Source organism: Microcebus murinus, chromosome 25 (assembly GCF_040939455.1).
Source record: "Microcebus murinus isolate Inina chromosome 25, M.murinus_Inina_mat1.0, whole genome shotgun sequence".
NCBI lineage: Eukaryota > Metazoa > Chordata > Mammalia > Primates > Cheirogaleidae > Microcebus > Microcebus murinus.
The window spans coordinates 2,170,154-2,182,265 of record NC_134128.1 but is presented as its reverse complement, the minus strand read 5'-3'; the positions used below and the strand labels follow the sequence as shown (position 1 = coordinate 2,182,265).

Sequence of the window (12,112 nt, the reverse complement as noted above, 5' to 3'; positions counted from 1 at the left end):
GGAGTTTGGTGTTCCTGGCATCCTGTGAGTGTCAGGGCTTACTAGAGATAGGTGATGCGTGACTGTTTAATTTCCCCAACATCAGAACAGGTTCCACCGAAGCAGGAAGCCATGTGTTCTTTTTGTCAGTGTGTTTCTGTTGTTCCTTTCTAAAGTACAATGACACACTGAGCAAGTGTCATGGGGACACTCTCATGGAAGCCTCATTTCTACACCCTTCTTTATACAGGATTGTCTACCTGCCTTCATGATTTATCTTTTTGTTGGTTTCTGTGTAATCATACCTAAGACTTGTGGAGTTCAGTGATTGCCTTTTGCTATTGGTGAGATTCATGAGCAGAAAGAACACCACTAACCAGTGCCAGGGATGCAGTGTGGGCACAGAAGTGTGGCTGGTGCACACTGAGCTCGACTGTGCTGTGTCGTTCCAAACTACAGCAGATGCTGACACAGGTGTGTAAAAGAACACCTCATTTAAAAGAGCAACCATTAAGAGAAACTACTGTGAATGCATCAACTCTAGGTAAGAAAGGCTCCCTTTTGGGAAAATTAAGGAAGATAGAAATTCAGAAAGTCAAATGCAAGATGAGAATGTATTTATTTCTGAATTTAAATAGAAAATGTGTGATGACCATATTTAAAATGTAATTTCCTTAAAACATCCTGCTTAAAGATTTGGGGCAATTGTCTAGGTAGACTCCTAATTGTGGTTTTCAGTTCAAACAAGCAATAGCTTCCCAGATGAATCAAGAATGGGAACCTAAGGTCAAACAGATTTGTTCCGAAAGAAAAAATGTGTATACTAGAAAAATGCCCGTATTTGTTTCCCACGGGGACAGAGTGGGACACCTGTTCATCTGTCTGGGGCAGTCATACATCTGAAGCAGGCGCTGTTAGTTGTTGAAGTTTATTAAGCCAAAGGCCTATGACCACATACTTCATCATCCAGACTGAAATATTTAGAAATATCAGCTTCTGAGAGAATTAAATACTGCAGATCCCAAGAATGTATTTTGAGGGCCTATTATCTTATATTTTGAAATGAGAAACTTTTGTTTGGGAAATTTGTATTTCACAGTAGAAACAGTGTTCTTGGTTTAATTACTCTATCAAAGCCTTCTTGTCTTTTGTGCAGGGGCCAAAGAAATCTAACAGATTCCAATTTAGAAAGAATAGTAGATATGTATAATTCTGCTGGTTTAAAAAATGAAGAATCTTATTTTGGATTGCCATAAATGACAGCTGTTTCAGTTGTTATCACAGGACGTGGGTTAGTCATCTGGATCACACATAATAGGTTCTCAGAAGATTTTTGAATCATTTGTAATAGTAACTAAAAACTTTGTTGAGTATTCCAAGTAAAAAGACAGGATACATAATAGTTTTGTGTGAGCTAAAATCTTAATATTAAAAAATGTTAAATACATTTAAGTTAACTATGTTTAAGTTAAATACTTAAAGTCTTAGGCAAAAGCATTGTTGACTTATTTAGGCCTGTAACAGACAAAGCCACTTCTTTATAGGTTATTTTGAAGAAGCATATTACCTAGAAGTTTCCATAAGCCTAGCCTTAGCTTCACAGTGCTTTACTTTCATGAAAAAAAGGCTCAAAAGAATTAGGAAATTATAAAAGAATTCCAGAAGAGACACAGGCTTTATTTTTTGAAGCCATTCAAAGTGTAAAATTCTATGATTCATAGGCAAAGAAACACAGATCATTTCATACATATTAGGAAAATACCTGAGCTCTGTTTACATAAAGAGGGATGGAAAATAATGTGTGAAGAATTTGACATTTAAAAATGTTAACATTTACTTTGTACTGACAATAGTCATTAAGCTTGTAAAATGGATTAACATTCTGCTTAGATGTCCTTTATCTAGAGCCAGGAAAAAAGTCATTGTCTGATTTCCATTAGGGAGGAAGTAAGACGAGCAAAAAAACCCCACTTTGCCACCTAAAACAATAACAAAAGAAACCCCTCGGTGACCTAAATGACCATAAGTGAAAATAATGATGTCATTTGATATGGAAATATGTAACAGAAAAGTTTAAGAAGATGAAGAAGTAAGGAAAAAAGTATCCACAAATAATTTTAATGCTGTGCTTTCATAGATTCGTTCTATCATGGAAATGGAATATTTTTCTTATTGCTTTACTGTCTTATCACCTAGCTCTGCCAAGTTTATTCTGGCTGTTAAATTTCTGAATTAACTCATTCCAGTTTCATCATTTTAGTTTGTGCTTGCTAGCAAGGGGTGTTTTATTATTTAAATATGAATATACCACTCATGAGTATACCATCAAAAGTGTCCCAGTGTCCTAAAAATTCAAATGTGAGTCAGATATATAGTGCAGAAGTGTTGAATGTGCTCATGTACACTAACACCTATACACACTTGTGCATATATACAGAATAATCATTAGTTCTGATATTTCACTGAACTATACTATGTGTAAGAGTTATAAGCTAAATAACAGTCTTTAGGGCAATATTTACCTAAGTAACAAATTTATTTTGGAATTATTTAGTATTCATTCAGCTTGTATGATAAAGAAGATATTTTTAATTAATTATTGGATTGATTGATTGATATTACAGGGTCTTTAGCTCAGAAATCCTGTTAGTTGACCAGAAATTTAGATGACCACACTGTTCTAAAGAAAACCGAGAACATTCATAGTCACCAAAAAGACAAAACAGAGAATAATAAAACACCCCAGTCCCCACTTCTCCAACCCTTCTGAACCTTGTACTTGGAGTTTCAGAGGCTGTTTTTCTGGAGAGGCAGTGTTACTGATATGAACCATTCTTTTTCAATTCAGCCACCCTGAATTTTAAAAGAAAATTCAAAGAGATTTGGGTCCTATGGATTATTCAAATTTTTCAAAATCTGAGCTCCTTGTTTGTCTTTTTTTGTTTTTGTTTTTTCATGGCTCTATGGAGATCTCACATCACTCATGCTTCCACTTAGCAAGTTGTATCATTAGTGTCCAGAATGCGACTCGTGCAGAGCTGAGGCTGACGCTGGACCCAGGAGAGGTTGGCACTGGTGGACGATGGTTTGGTGCCCGTGGGCAACAGACAGCTACGGATCAGCTCAGGAGGACAGACCAGGGCACTCTCTGGAATGAAGCTTCTCTGCAACACCTTGATGTGCTGCAGACTGAGCCACTAAGAAGAGAGGGGCTCCTGCTAGTCACTTGGAGTTATTTCTGATTTGCATTCGCTCCTCTCCTGATGAGAGGTTTAGCCTAAAACCTGTCTCTAGTGCCTCAAGCTCTTGTGGCTCTAGTCCGTGGTCTTTGTCTGTGCGCTGATAGAGCTGTCTCCGGGAGAGCAGATGCTGGGATTCCCGCCACCCTGCCTCAGTCCCTGTCCCTGCTGGCAGGCAGGCAGGTCCTCTGACACAAGGGGCCGGGCACAGCATCGTGGAAGACGCTCATCTCAGGCGCCACTCTCAAAAGATGAGACTGCTACATACTCCTTGCAGCTTCTTTTAGTATTGAAATACTTCTAGAATTGGTCCCTGAACCCCCAAATATCTGTGCTCCCCACCTTGTGCTAGCAGCTTTGATCTGTTAATAGATGATTAATTCATTCTCATTTTTTCATTTTATTCTGCTCTCACTGACAGGTGGCAATTCCTGTTCATTGAATTAAATAAATTATACCCCTCAAAATACTAGCTACAGTGCATACTAACAAAAAATTCAAATGTGTGCAAGATCTTAAATGCAGAGTTTGTCTGTGAGCATGTGCCCTTGCACATCTGACGCCCGTGCGTGTGTGCAGAGCAGTCCTGAGCAGTGTTCCATGCAAGCAGCTCTCACCAAATTAACTGTTATTTTAATGACATGGAGAAGTTAATAGTCATTCTTAATGTTTTATAATCACAAGCTGTTATATAACTAGAGCTGGACAGCCACATGGTGAAAATGATTTTACTGTGCTGAACTTCACTTTGGTAGCAGGAAGCACTTTGTAGTCTATTGACTTTTAGGTGTTGTAGGGAAAAAAAGCATGTCATTATATATTACCATGTGCTTAGGGATAAACAAAGCGTATCATTATATATTACCATGTGCTTGGGGATAAATTAAGTGTATCATTATATATTACCATGTGCTTAGGGATACAGTCCCAGAGCAACTCCTGGCCTTTATGAAAACTTTGGGTGGCTTACTACTTCCTGGCAATACGAATCTCTGCCTGCGTTGCCGTGTGGAAGCATGGTCTCTTACACGTGAACTCGCCCCTCGTTGTTCTGGTCTCTGATGGCCCCACAGTCCTCTCCCGGTGGAGGGAGCCTCTGCCCTGTGGGGAGCTGGTTTAGCCCAAGGCCCCATAAAATAAATCCTCTGTTTGTTTCTGAGGACAAGCCTTTTAAGTAAATCCACACACACTATTCTATGATGTCCCCCATCTTTGTTCCTAAAATTTCTGACCTTTATATGACAAAAACAGCAAACTGTCTTTTCCACAAAGATGAAAAATAGCACTGATATAAATAATTTTAGACTCTTAGAACCAGAAGATTATGGAGATTATTTAATTAAAAAATTTATTTTAGACATGGGATAAACTAAAGATTTAAAAAGCAACTTGATCGAGACCACACAGCTACTTTGACCAAACTGAGACCATCATCTGTCCACCCATCCATCCCAGTTCCGAGTCCAGCGGAGTTCCTTCCGCCGCGCACGCGTGCTCTGTCTGTGCGCTGTTTCTCATCGTGCGGAAAGGAGAGTTTGCTGGTTTTGCCCTTTGGAGGTTAGAGATTTTAGGACAGAAAGTCAGCGTGTTAGAGACGTATAGAAACATACATATGGAAACATCCATCCTTACGGATTTGCACGAGGTCTTTAGAAAGCCTGGTCCTCATAAAGAAAATGGAAACCTGCAGTCTAGGATGATTCCGACTCATTAGGCATCCTCCCATCTCTCCATACTCCATGGGTCAGTTTCAGCTCTAAGGCAGTTTAGCTAATTATTCAAGAAAATTCTATTGAGCCTTCTGTGTGCCAGGCACTGTGCTCCTACCTGGGCAGGTGACTAACGAGACGTGTGGGCGATACTACGGGCACAAGGGATGATTTTGGTTCTTGAGGCCAAGGTTGGGTGCGTGGAGTACTGAGCACAGGGCATCGATCTTCCGTCTTGATCAATACGGAGAAGTGGTCATAGTTGGACCAAGTCCTTAGGGAGGAAGTGGGTTTGCTAGGCGTGGAGGGGAGGCTGCTCCAGGCAAGAATGGGCAGGCATCCAATGTGGACCTGGAAGGAGCAGGGTGGGAGGGAGTGGAGAGCCAGTGGGGCCATGGGGTACCTTAGGTGACTCAGCCAGGCGCTTGGCCTCTGCCGTGTGGACAGGGGAAGTGCCTGGAGGATTTTAAAGCAAGGACGGTTGATTATGCTCTGTAGAAGAATGGCTCTGCAGGACTGTGGAGTGTTAGTCTGAAGGATAACCGATGACCCACAGGGAGGACAACAAAGAGCTGGTTGCAGCTACCCAGGCCTGAGGTGGCCAGGCCTCTGGTTCCAGGGTGGGCTTTGTCACAGACCTGGTCCTAAGTGGCATCTCATTAGATAATCTGGAAGATAGTGATGACAGCATGGTCACATTTCTGGAGGAAGGATCAAAAATAAGTATGATGAGCAAAAGAGAGAGGGCAGGGCGGGATGGAGGGAAGAGAGTTGGGAAGGAGGAAGAGGAGCGTGCAGGCAAGAGAGCACATGTTCCTGGAACAGTGGCTGGAAACCAACAAGATGAAATTTAATAAATTCCTGTATTTAGAGGGGGGAAAATCAGTGTGCAAGTTCAGATTGGGGAAACCTGATTTGACAAGAGTTCATGGGAAACAGACCTCGGAGTTTTAGTTGACAGCAAGTTCTTTACATGACTGCCAAAGTGGTTAGACCAACCTCGGGGGAAGTGAGTGAGAGTGAGCTGCCAACCGTGCAGGTAGGCGTCAGTCTCCCTGTGTCCTGCGGCAGTCAGGTCACAACTGGGCATCTCTCTCTAACAGGACATCTGGCAAAGGAGAGCAGGCCAGAGGGGGCCACCTTCCCATCTTCCCTGCCTTCCTGACCTTTCCAGGTCTTAATAGAAACTGGAATCAGTTTTGGAGGCTCTCTGGTGCACGTTCTCTGGTGTTCAGACTGTCAGACCAGTCTGTTCTTCTCCTTATCAGCTTGTCATTTTCCCAGAGACGTTAGACACTGAAGCTCGGCTTGGCGGAGGGAGCCCCGATGCTATCAGCCTGGCTCTGGTTGGTGATGATTCTGCTGGAAGGTCACAAAGGAGAAAAAGATCACGAACCAAAAGGAGTGTCCCCCAGAGGCAGCTTCACCTGCACCTCATTTCTCAGAAGGAAATATATCCAAAGGCCCAACACTGTAGGACAAGGCTGCCATACCCAGAAGAGGATTTTAGCAATTTTATTGGGATTCCCTCAGACTTGGGACGGAGGATTTGGTATATGCCAGTCTGTAAGACCAGTGGGGATGGCTGCAGCGAGAGCATTCCTTCCATAGAAGCCCAAAGGGAAAGGGAAACCTTGTCTTGGTCATTTTCCTATCTCCTCCCCAGCTAGTGGCAGAATCCACTGGATTTTCAAGTGACCCAGAAAATCATTTTTGGATGAATGTTCTACTGTTTTCTGTGTTTCTTAAAGTGCCACCAGACTCTAGCAGTGCTGTTTGATAGCCAGCCTGCAAACTGTTGTCAGCTGCGCCCTGTGGGAGGTGGAGACTTGCACCCGCGTGTCAGCCGTGGCTCATTTCCTTCGCGAGAAAGTCGGCTGCGAGTGGAGAAAACATGACCTGAACCAGAGGCAGGCTCAGTGACGTTGTCAGTTCCCGTCCGGTGCAAGCCTCTCATCTAACCAGGGCAGCAACACTGGCCGGCAGGACGGGCTCTGAGAGCCTGCTTTCTGTGACAGGCTCGTTCTGCTTTGAGCTGGGATTCCCGTCTGCGGTCTCCAGTCAGTGCTTTAGAGATATTATTGAACTGTCAGTGGGCACTGTGATAGGTGAGCAGGAACCCACCGGCCGCTCTGGAAGCCTGTGGACTCAACCCCCAGTCCTGAAAAGCAGGTTCTAGGCTGGTCTCTGCACTACTGCCATCACGCCCCCAGCTCACCTTCTTCCTAAGAGTGGTGTTTGAATCAGGAGATGTGGAAATTCAAGTCCAGCGAGGAGGCAGAAATGTGGTTCACCATGGTCCACTTAGGACAGCCTAGTGTAGCACTGTCCTCAGATTCCAGTGGTTTCTAACAGTTCTATCTGCACATACTGTTCTTCTGGGCCACGGTTGCAGCATTTAGGCATTCCGCGCTGAGATCAGCTCCAGCAAGGAGGCGGTATTCTTCCCGCACGAGGACACCTGGAGCTCTGGGGGCCTCGGCGTCATAGACGTGGGGTCTTATAGTACGGGCTGTCTGATCTTGGGCATTCAATATCTGGGACAGCCTCGCGCACAGTCATGTCTAATTAAATGTAGGTCTCTCCTCAGCCCCTCTCTGTTCTGTTTTTGATGGCAGAAAACCTCACCCAAACACATGCCTTAGCCAACTTCAAGGATCATGAAAGCCTGACAGGGAGACATACTGTTCTAAGTCACTCAATAATTCAAGATAATCATTTGAATTATCTAAGACAAACTCAGACACTCCTGGTGGGGCTGAACTTACCCTCCTTAAAATCACGTGACTTCTGATTTGGAGCTCTGTATGTGTCATGTCTTTAAGACATAAAAACAGAGACACAAACTTTCAGCACTGTTGACTGTGCAGGAGGAAGGAGTTTGCATTTTGAAAGGCTTACCATGTTGAAGGCATGATGACTTCACATACGTTTGTTTATTTCATGATACAGATATTTATATTTATTACACACTCCTTGACTAACAATGGGGTTACATGTTGATAAACCTATTGTAAACTGAAAGTATCCTAAGTCAAAGAAAGAAGAGATTGTAAGTCGAAAATACACCGAATACTCCTGAGCTGTTAGGCGCCATCGCTCAGCCTCGCTGGCCTTAAAGGTGCTTGGAGCTGTCACTTCCGCCCATGGCTGTGCACAATCGCCTGGCAACACAGCACGTTCCAGAGCATTGGCTGTTTGCTCTCATGATCGTGTAGCTGACTGGGAGCCGCTGCTCCCCACCTTTGCCCAGCATCATGAGAATATCATATTGAATGTCGCCAGCCAAGGACAAGAGCAAAATGCACAATTTGAGGTATGGTTTCTACTGAATGCCTGTCACCGTTAAGTTGAAAGGTCACAAATCGAGCCCTTGTTAAGTCAGGGACGCTCAGCAAATGAAATGTCGAACTTTGAGCATCCACCACCCTGATAGATTGTTTAGCTTTGGCTAGTTCCATGTCTCAGTTGTAGTGAATAAGGGAGCCCGGCAAGCGCCGTGCCCGCGGAGGTTTTCCATTTTACACATGCTGACCTAACATTCGTAAAGCACCTTGTGACTGTTTGCGGTGATGCTGACCAAGTTTTATTCTCATCGGTGAAGGTCATGTTCAAAAAGTTGTGTAGCACTTCACTGTCTTTATAGTCCACAAGGCACTCTATTTATACAAAAATTATCTGGGCCTTTAAAATAACTGAGTAGGGCAGGCATATTGTTATATTAGCTTAATGCTGTTTCCCAACGCAGGTGTCTGTTCTGGCCTCCTCCCCGCTGCGTGCTGCACGGAGCGCAGATGATATGCTAAGCTTGTCCCGTGTTCAAATAAAAGTTGAGAAATTGGACCTCTTATGGTTGGGGAAAAGAGTGACTTGAAATACATCTTCATTTTTTATTTGCTGTGGGCAAAATTGCTGTAAGGTTGGGTATTGGGAAGTGGGTGATAGTTCTGGGTGTAGACAGATTGGGGAAGTTTTACTGGAGAAAAACAGATCAATCCAAGCCTAGAATGAGACAGATTTCAGTGGTTACAGCAAGATGCACAGTAGCGATGGGAGGTTATTGCCTGTCCCTTGAAACCAAAACTTTTGAATTAAAATGTTTTTTAGAAAATTAAGTTAATTTAACTAGTATTCTCATTCTTTTTTGGAAACTGCTTTGAGCTAAAATGTGTTTCCAGCCTGGTGTTGAGTGAAGAGCTCTTGCAGATAGTTTAATAAGACTTTGAACTGGTCGATATTCTAACTAGCCTTTAGAATTTCTATTTGTTTTTCTTTCTACATTAGAGGGGGAAGCAGGTCAGTCATTTTAGTATCCTTCCTGGGACTTGCTTTACATTGTTACCACAAGGTTGTCCTTGCCTATGATTTTTCTCTAAAATATCTTCAGCCTGACGTAATTACTTCGTCACGTTATACTTTGCATTATGTTCAATTGTGTGCTGAGAAATGAATGTGTAAATATATATTATCATGCCTGCCACGGTGTAAGGTTGTTAATGGCTGGACTGATTTCTGATTTACCTTTTTCGTTTCTTCAAGCTTAGCTCATTTCTTTGCACACGGTAGGTGCTCAACAAGCCATCTGCCAAACGGACCTGGATTCCAGGTCCTGGATTCCTGGACTTGTAAGTGTTGTGCTGTTGCATTGTCAGTGATAAATATAAAAGGGAAATGTATAATAGCAACTAAAGATATGATCTCATTGATCTCACTGAATTTCTTTTCTATTTCTTTACTTGATATGTGTTGTTTTGCATGGATTCTCTTTTTATATTTGTCTCTTTTTATATTTACCAATATACCACAACAACACTTATGGAAATTAAGTTGCCTTATATTTTCAGTCCAGCTTCTTACGAGAGAATTGTCTGGTATTTGTCGGTGAAGTATGACTATCACAGACTGCTTTCTAATAATTTAAAATCACTTGGAAAAACAGGTTATTGGGTGGCCTTAGATATATTTGTTTCTGTGTCTTGATTTTAGCAGTGAGCCAAGTGCCCGGGAGATTCCATGAAGGGAATGAATATAACCCTGTCGGCAAATGTGCTTATATTGTTTCAAAAACCAGGATTATCCTTAATAAAAAATCAACCTTTAGGCTTTAAGCTATAATAAAGTTGGTGTGTATGTTTACATTTTGATAGAGATTATCTGAAGTTTTGCTTTTTGTACACAGTATTATTGGGAAACCCAAACACGAGTGGTTTCTCCAGAAAGATTCCGAAGGGGACACACCTTCTCTTATCAACTGGCCTTCCAGGTACCCCGAGCTGACACTCTGTGGCTCATGTTCAGTGAATGCTGCCCCTTCTCTCTGGCCTGTCTTGCTGTCCCACACACGAGCTAACACTCTCTCCTTCTGCTTTCTTTGTAACGACGGTGCATTTGAAAATCACGTGTTCCAAAAGGGACTGCTGCAAGTTACTTTCTAATCACTTGCATTTCTCCTCCACACGCCCTGATCTGTACTCATAGTCTTTCTCTTTCCTCCTGTGTCTCTCTCTCACTCTGACTGGCAGTCCCTTCGCTATGCCTGCTGTTTTTCCCCTTTCCCCGCTCACATAGAATCGGCCAGTTGGGGGCAATAGTGAGCACCTCGTCAGCTCTCTGAGCCGCTCTGCTCTTGGGCCAGACCAGCCAGCATCCCGTCTGGCCACTTCCCTCCTTCCAGCCTCCTCCTTTTCAAGTTTCCTCATCTCCAAGCCAGTAGTTAATGTGCAACAGTTAAATTTAGGGCATGTGGTTTTAAGCGCAGACAAAGCCCCCTATCATCTCATCTTTAAGACTGGGGGCAGGGAGAGGCAGACGCAGCAAGAATGCGCGGGCCCGAGGAGGACAAGGCGCCCATACAGCGAGTCTCCAACGCCACTTTGTTCTCCACGAGGACAGCTCACAGATTGTCTCTGACTAGAAGCACACATTCCGCAGGGGAACTTGAACCGCATTTCAGTCTTCTTTTGATTAACAAAGGTTATACACGCGAAAGCCTCCACCAGTGGCTAGTCTCTGGGAAAAACAGCAATGCAGAATGCCTTCTGTCCCTACACTGTTCATCGCCACCCCTTTTATGTGTGTCTTTGATTGTTCTTTAATGAAGTACACATAGACACCCTGCCTCTTATGTTTAAAAGCATGTAGGAGTTTATATCAAATTTGGCAGGGCATCCTTGTCATTAAAGAAACTGCTTTTTTCTCATAAAGTATATTTCATAAATAATTAATTTTGATGACTAATCTTAAGTAAATAAGAGCCCTACATGTCTCTAGGAAATCACTTTTTCTGCTCCCAAAGCACTCTTTACTTTTTAAAATTTCCCTCTATACCGGTAATCGGTCCTCAAACAGTTCAAATGGTTTCTCCCTTCTCACTATGTGGCATTTCAAAAAGTAAAGACCAGAACTGGCTAACCCTATTTAGTGTTGACTCTTTGCTAAGCACTAAGCCACGTGCTCTGCAAACATCACATGACGTTATGTCACTTTTATGTCCATTTAAAAGGCAAAGCAACTGAGGCTTAAGAAGGGCAGCTAAAGCTGGCTGAACCAGGATTTGAACAGGGAACCCACAGCGAGAGCTTTTGGATATTTTGTTTCTGCAGCTTTTGTAAAGAATTTCAGTTTTGTTCTCAGATATTTAAATAACACTGGAAACAGCTAGAGCAATCTCTCATTAGATGAGTTCTCAACTAAAGACATAACAGCAATTCCAGAGGGGGAAAAATGTTCACTTCATTAATTCTTTCAACAAATATCTTTTCTCTAACATTTTCTCTAACATTCTTTTGGTGCCACACTTGTTAGTGATGATGTGCAAACCACCACGTGTCTTATGAACGAATGAATGCAGTTTGCATTGCATGCAAAAGCTTGTGAATGTTTAGTTGGGTGCTTCAAAAGAGGCATGGTTGTTTGTTGTGTCTTGAGCCCAGGAGAAAGCGTCAATAATCATGAACGCTCTTACATTTCCAGGAGACAGTGACATTGCAACGTTTGGTCAATAGGTGTATGTCTCCCTGCGAACTCCCCCACGTCCCTGTACCGGGCCTCTACATGCAAAAAGCTTGTTATTCAAGGCGCCAGCCTCATTGTGCATGCTGCTGGTGCATACTAATGAATTTTTCTGAGCTGCTGGGCATTTATTTGGTCGGAAGGGACCCACTCTCCCCCAGGATAGCATCTGAC

General features: G+C 43.0%; 1 protein-coding gene across 12 annotated transcripts in view; it reads left to right on the top strand.

The window, feature by feature from the left end:
• SVIL (supervillin) overlaps window positions 1-12,112 on the top strand; it is a 218,663-nt gene that overhangs the window by 138,515 nt on the left and 68,036 nt on the right. For 9 of the 12 annotated variants that reach the window (XM_075997686.1, XM_075997690.1, XM_075997689.1 and 6 more), the window contains one exon: window positions 10,107-10,190. The exons of the other annotated variants lie outside the window; for them this stretch is intronic. In XM_075997686.1, coding sequence (XP_075853801.1) covers window positions 10,107-10,190 — 84 coding nt within the window. The remainder of the gene's footprint in view (window positions 1-10,106; window positions 10,191-12,112) is intronic. 12 annotated transcript variants of the gene reach the window in all.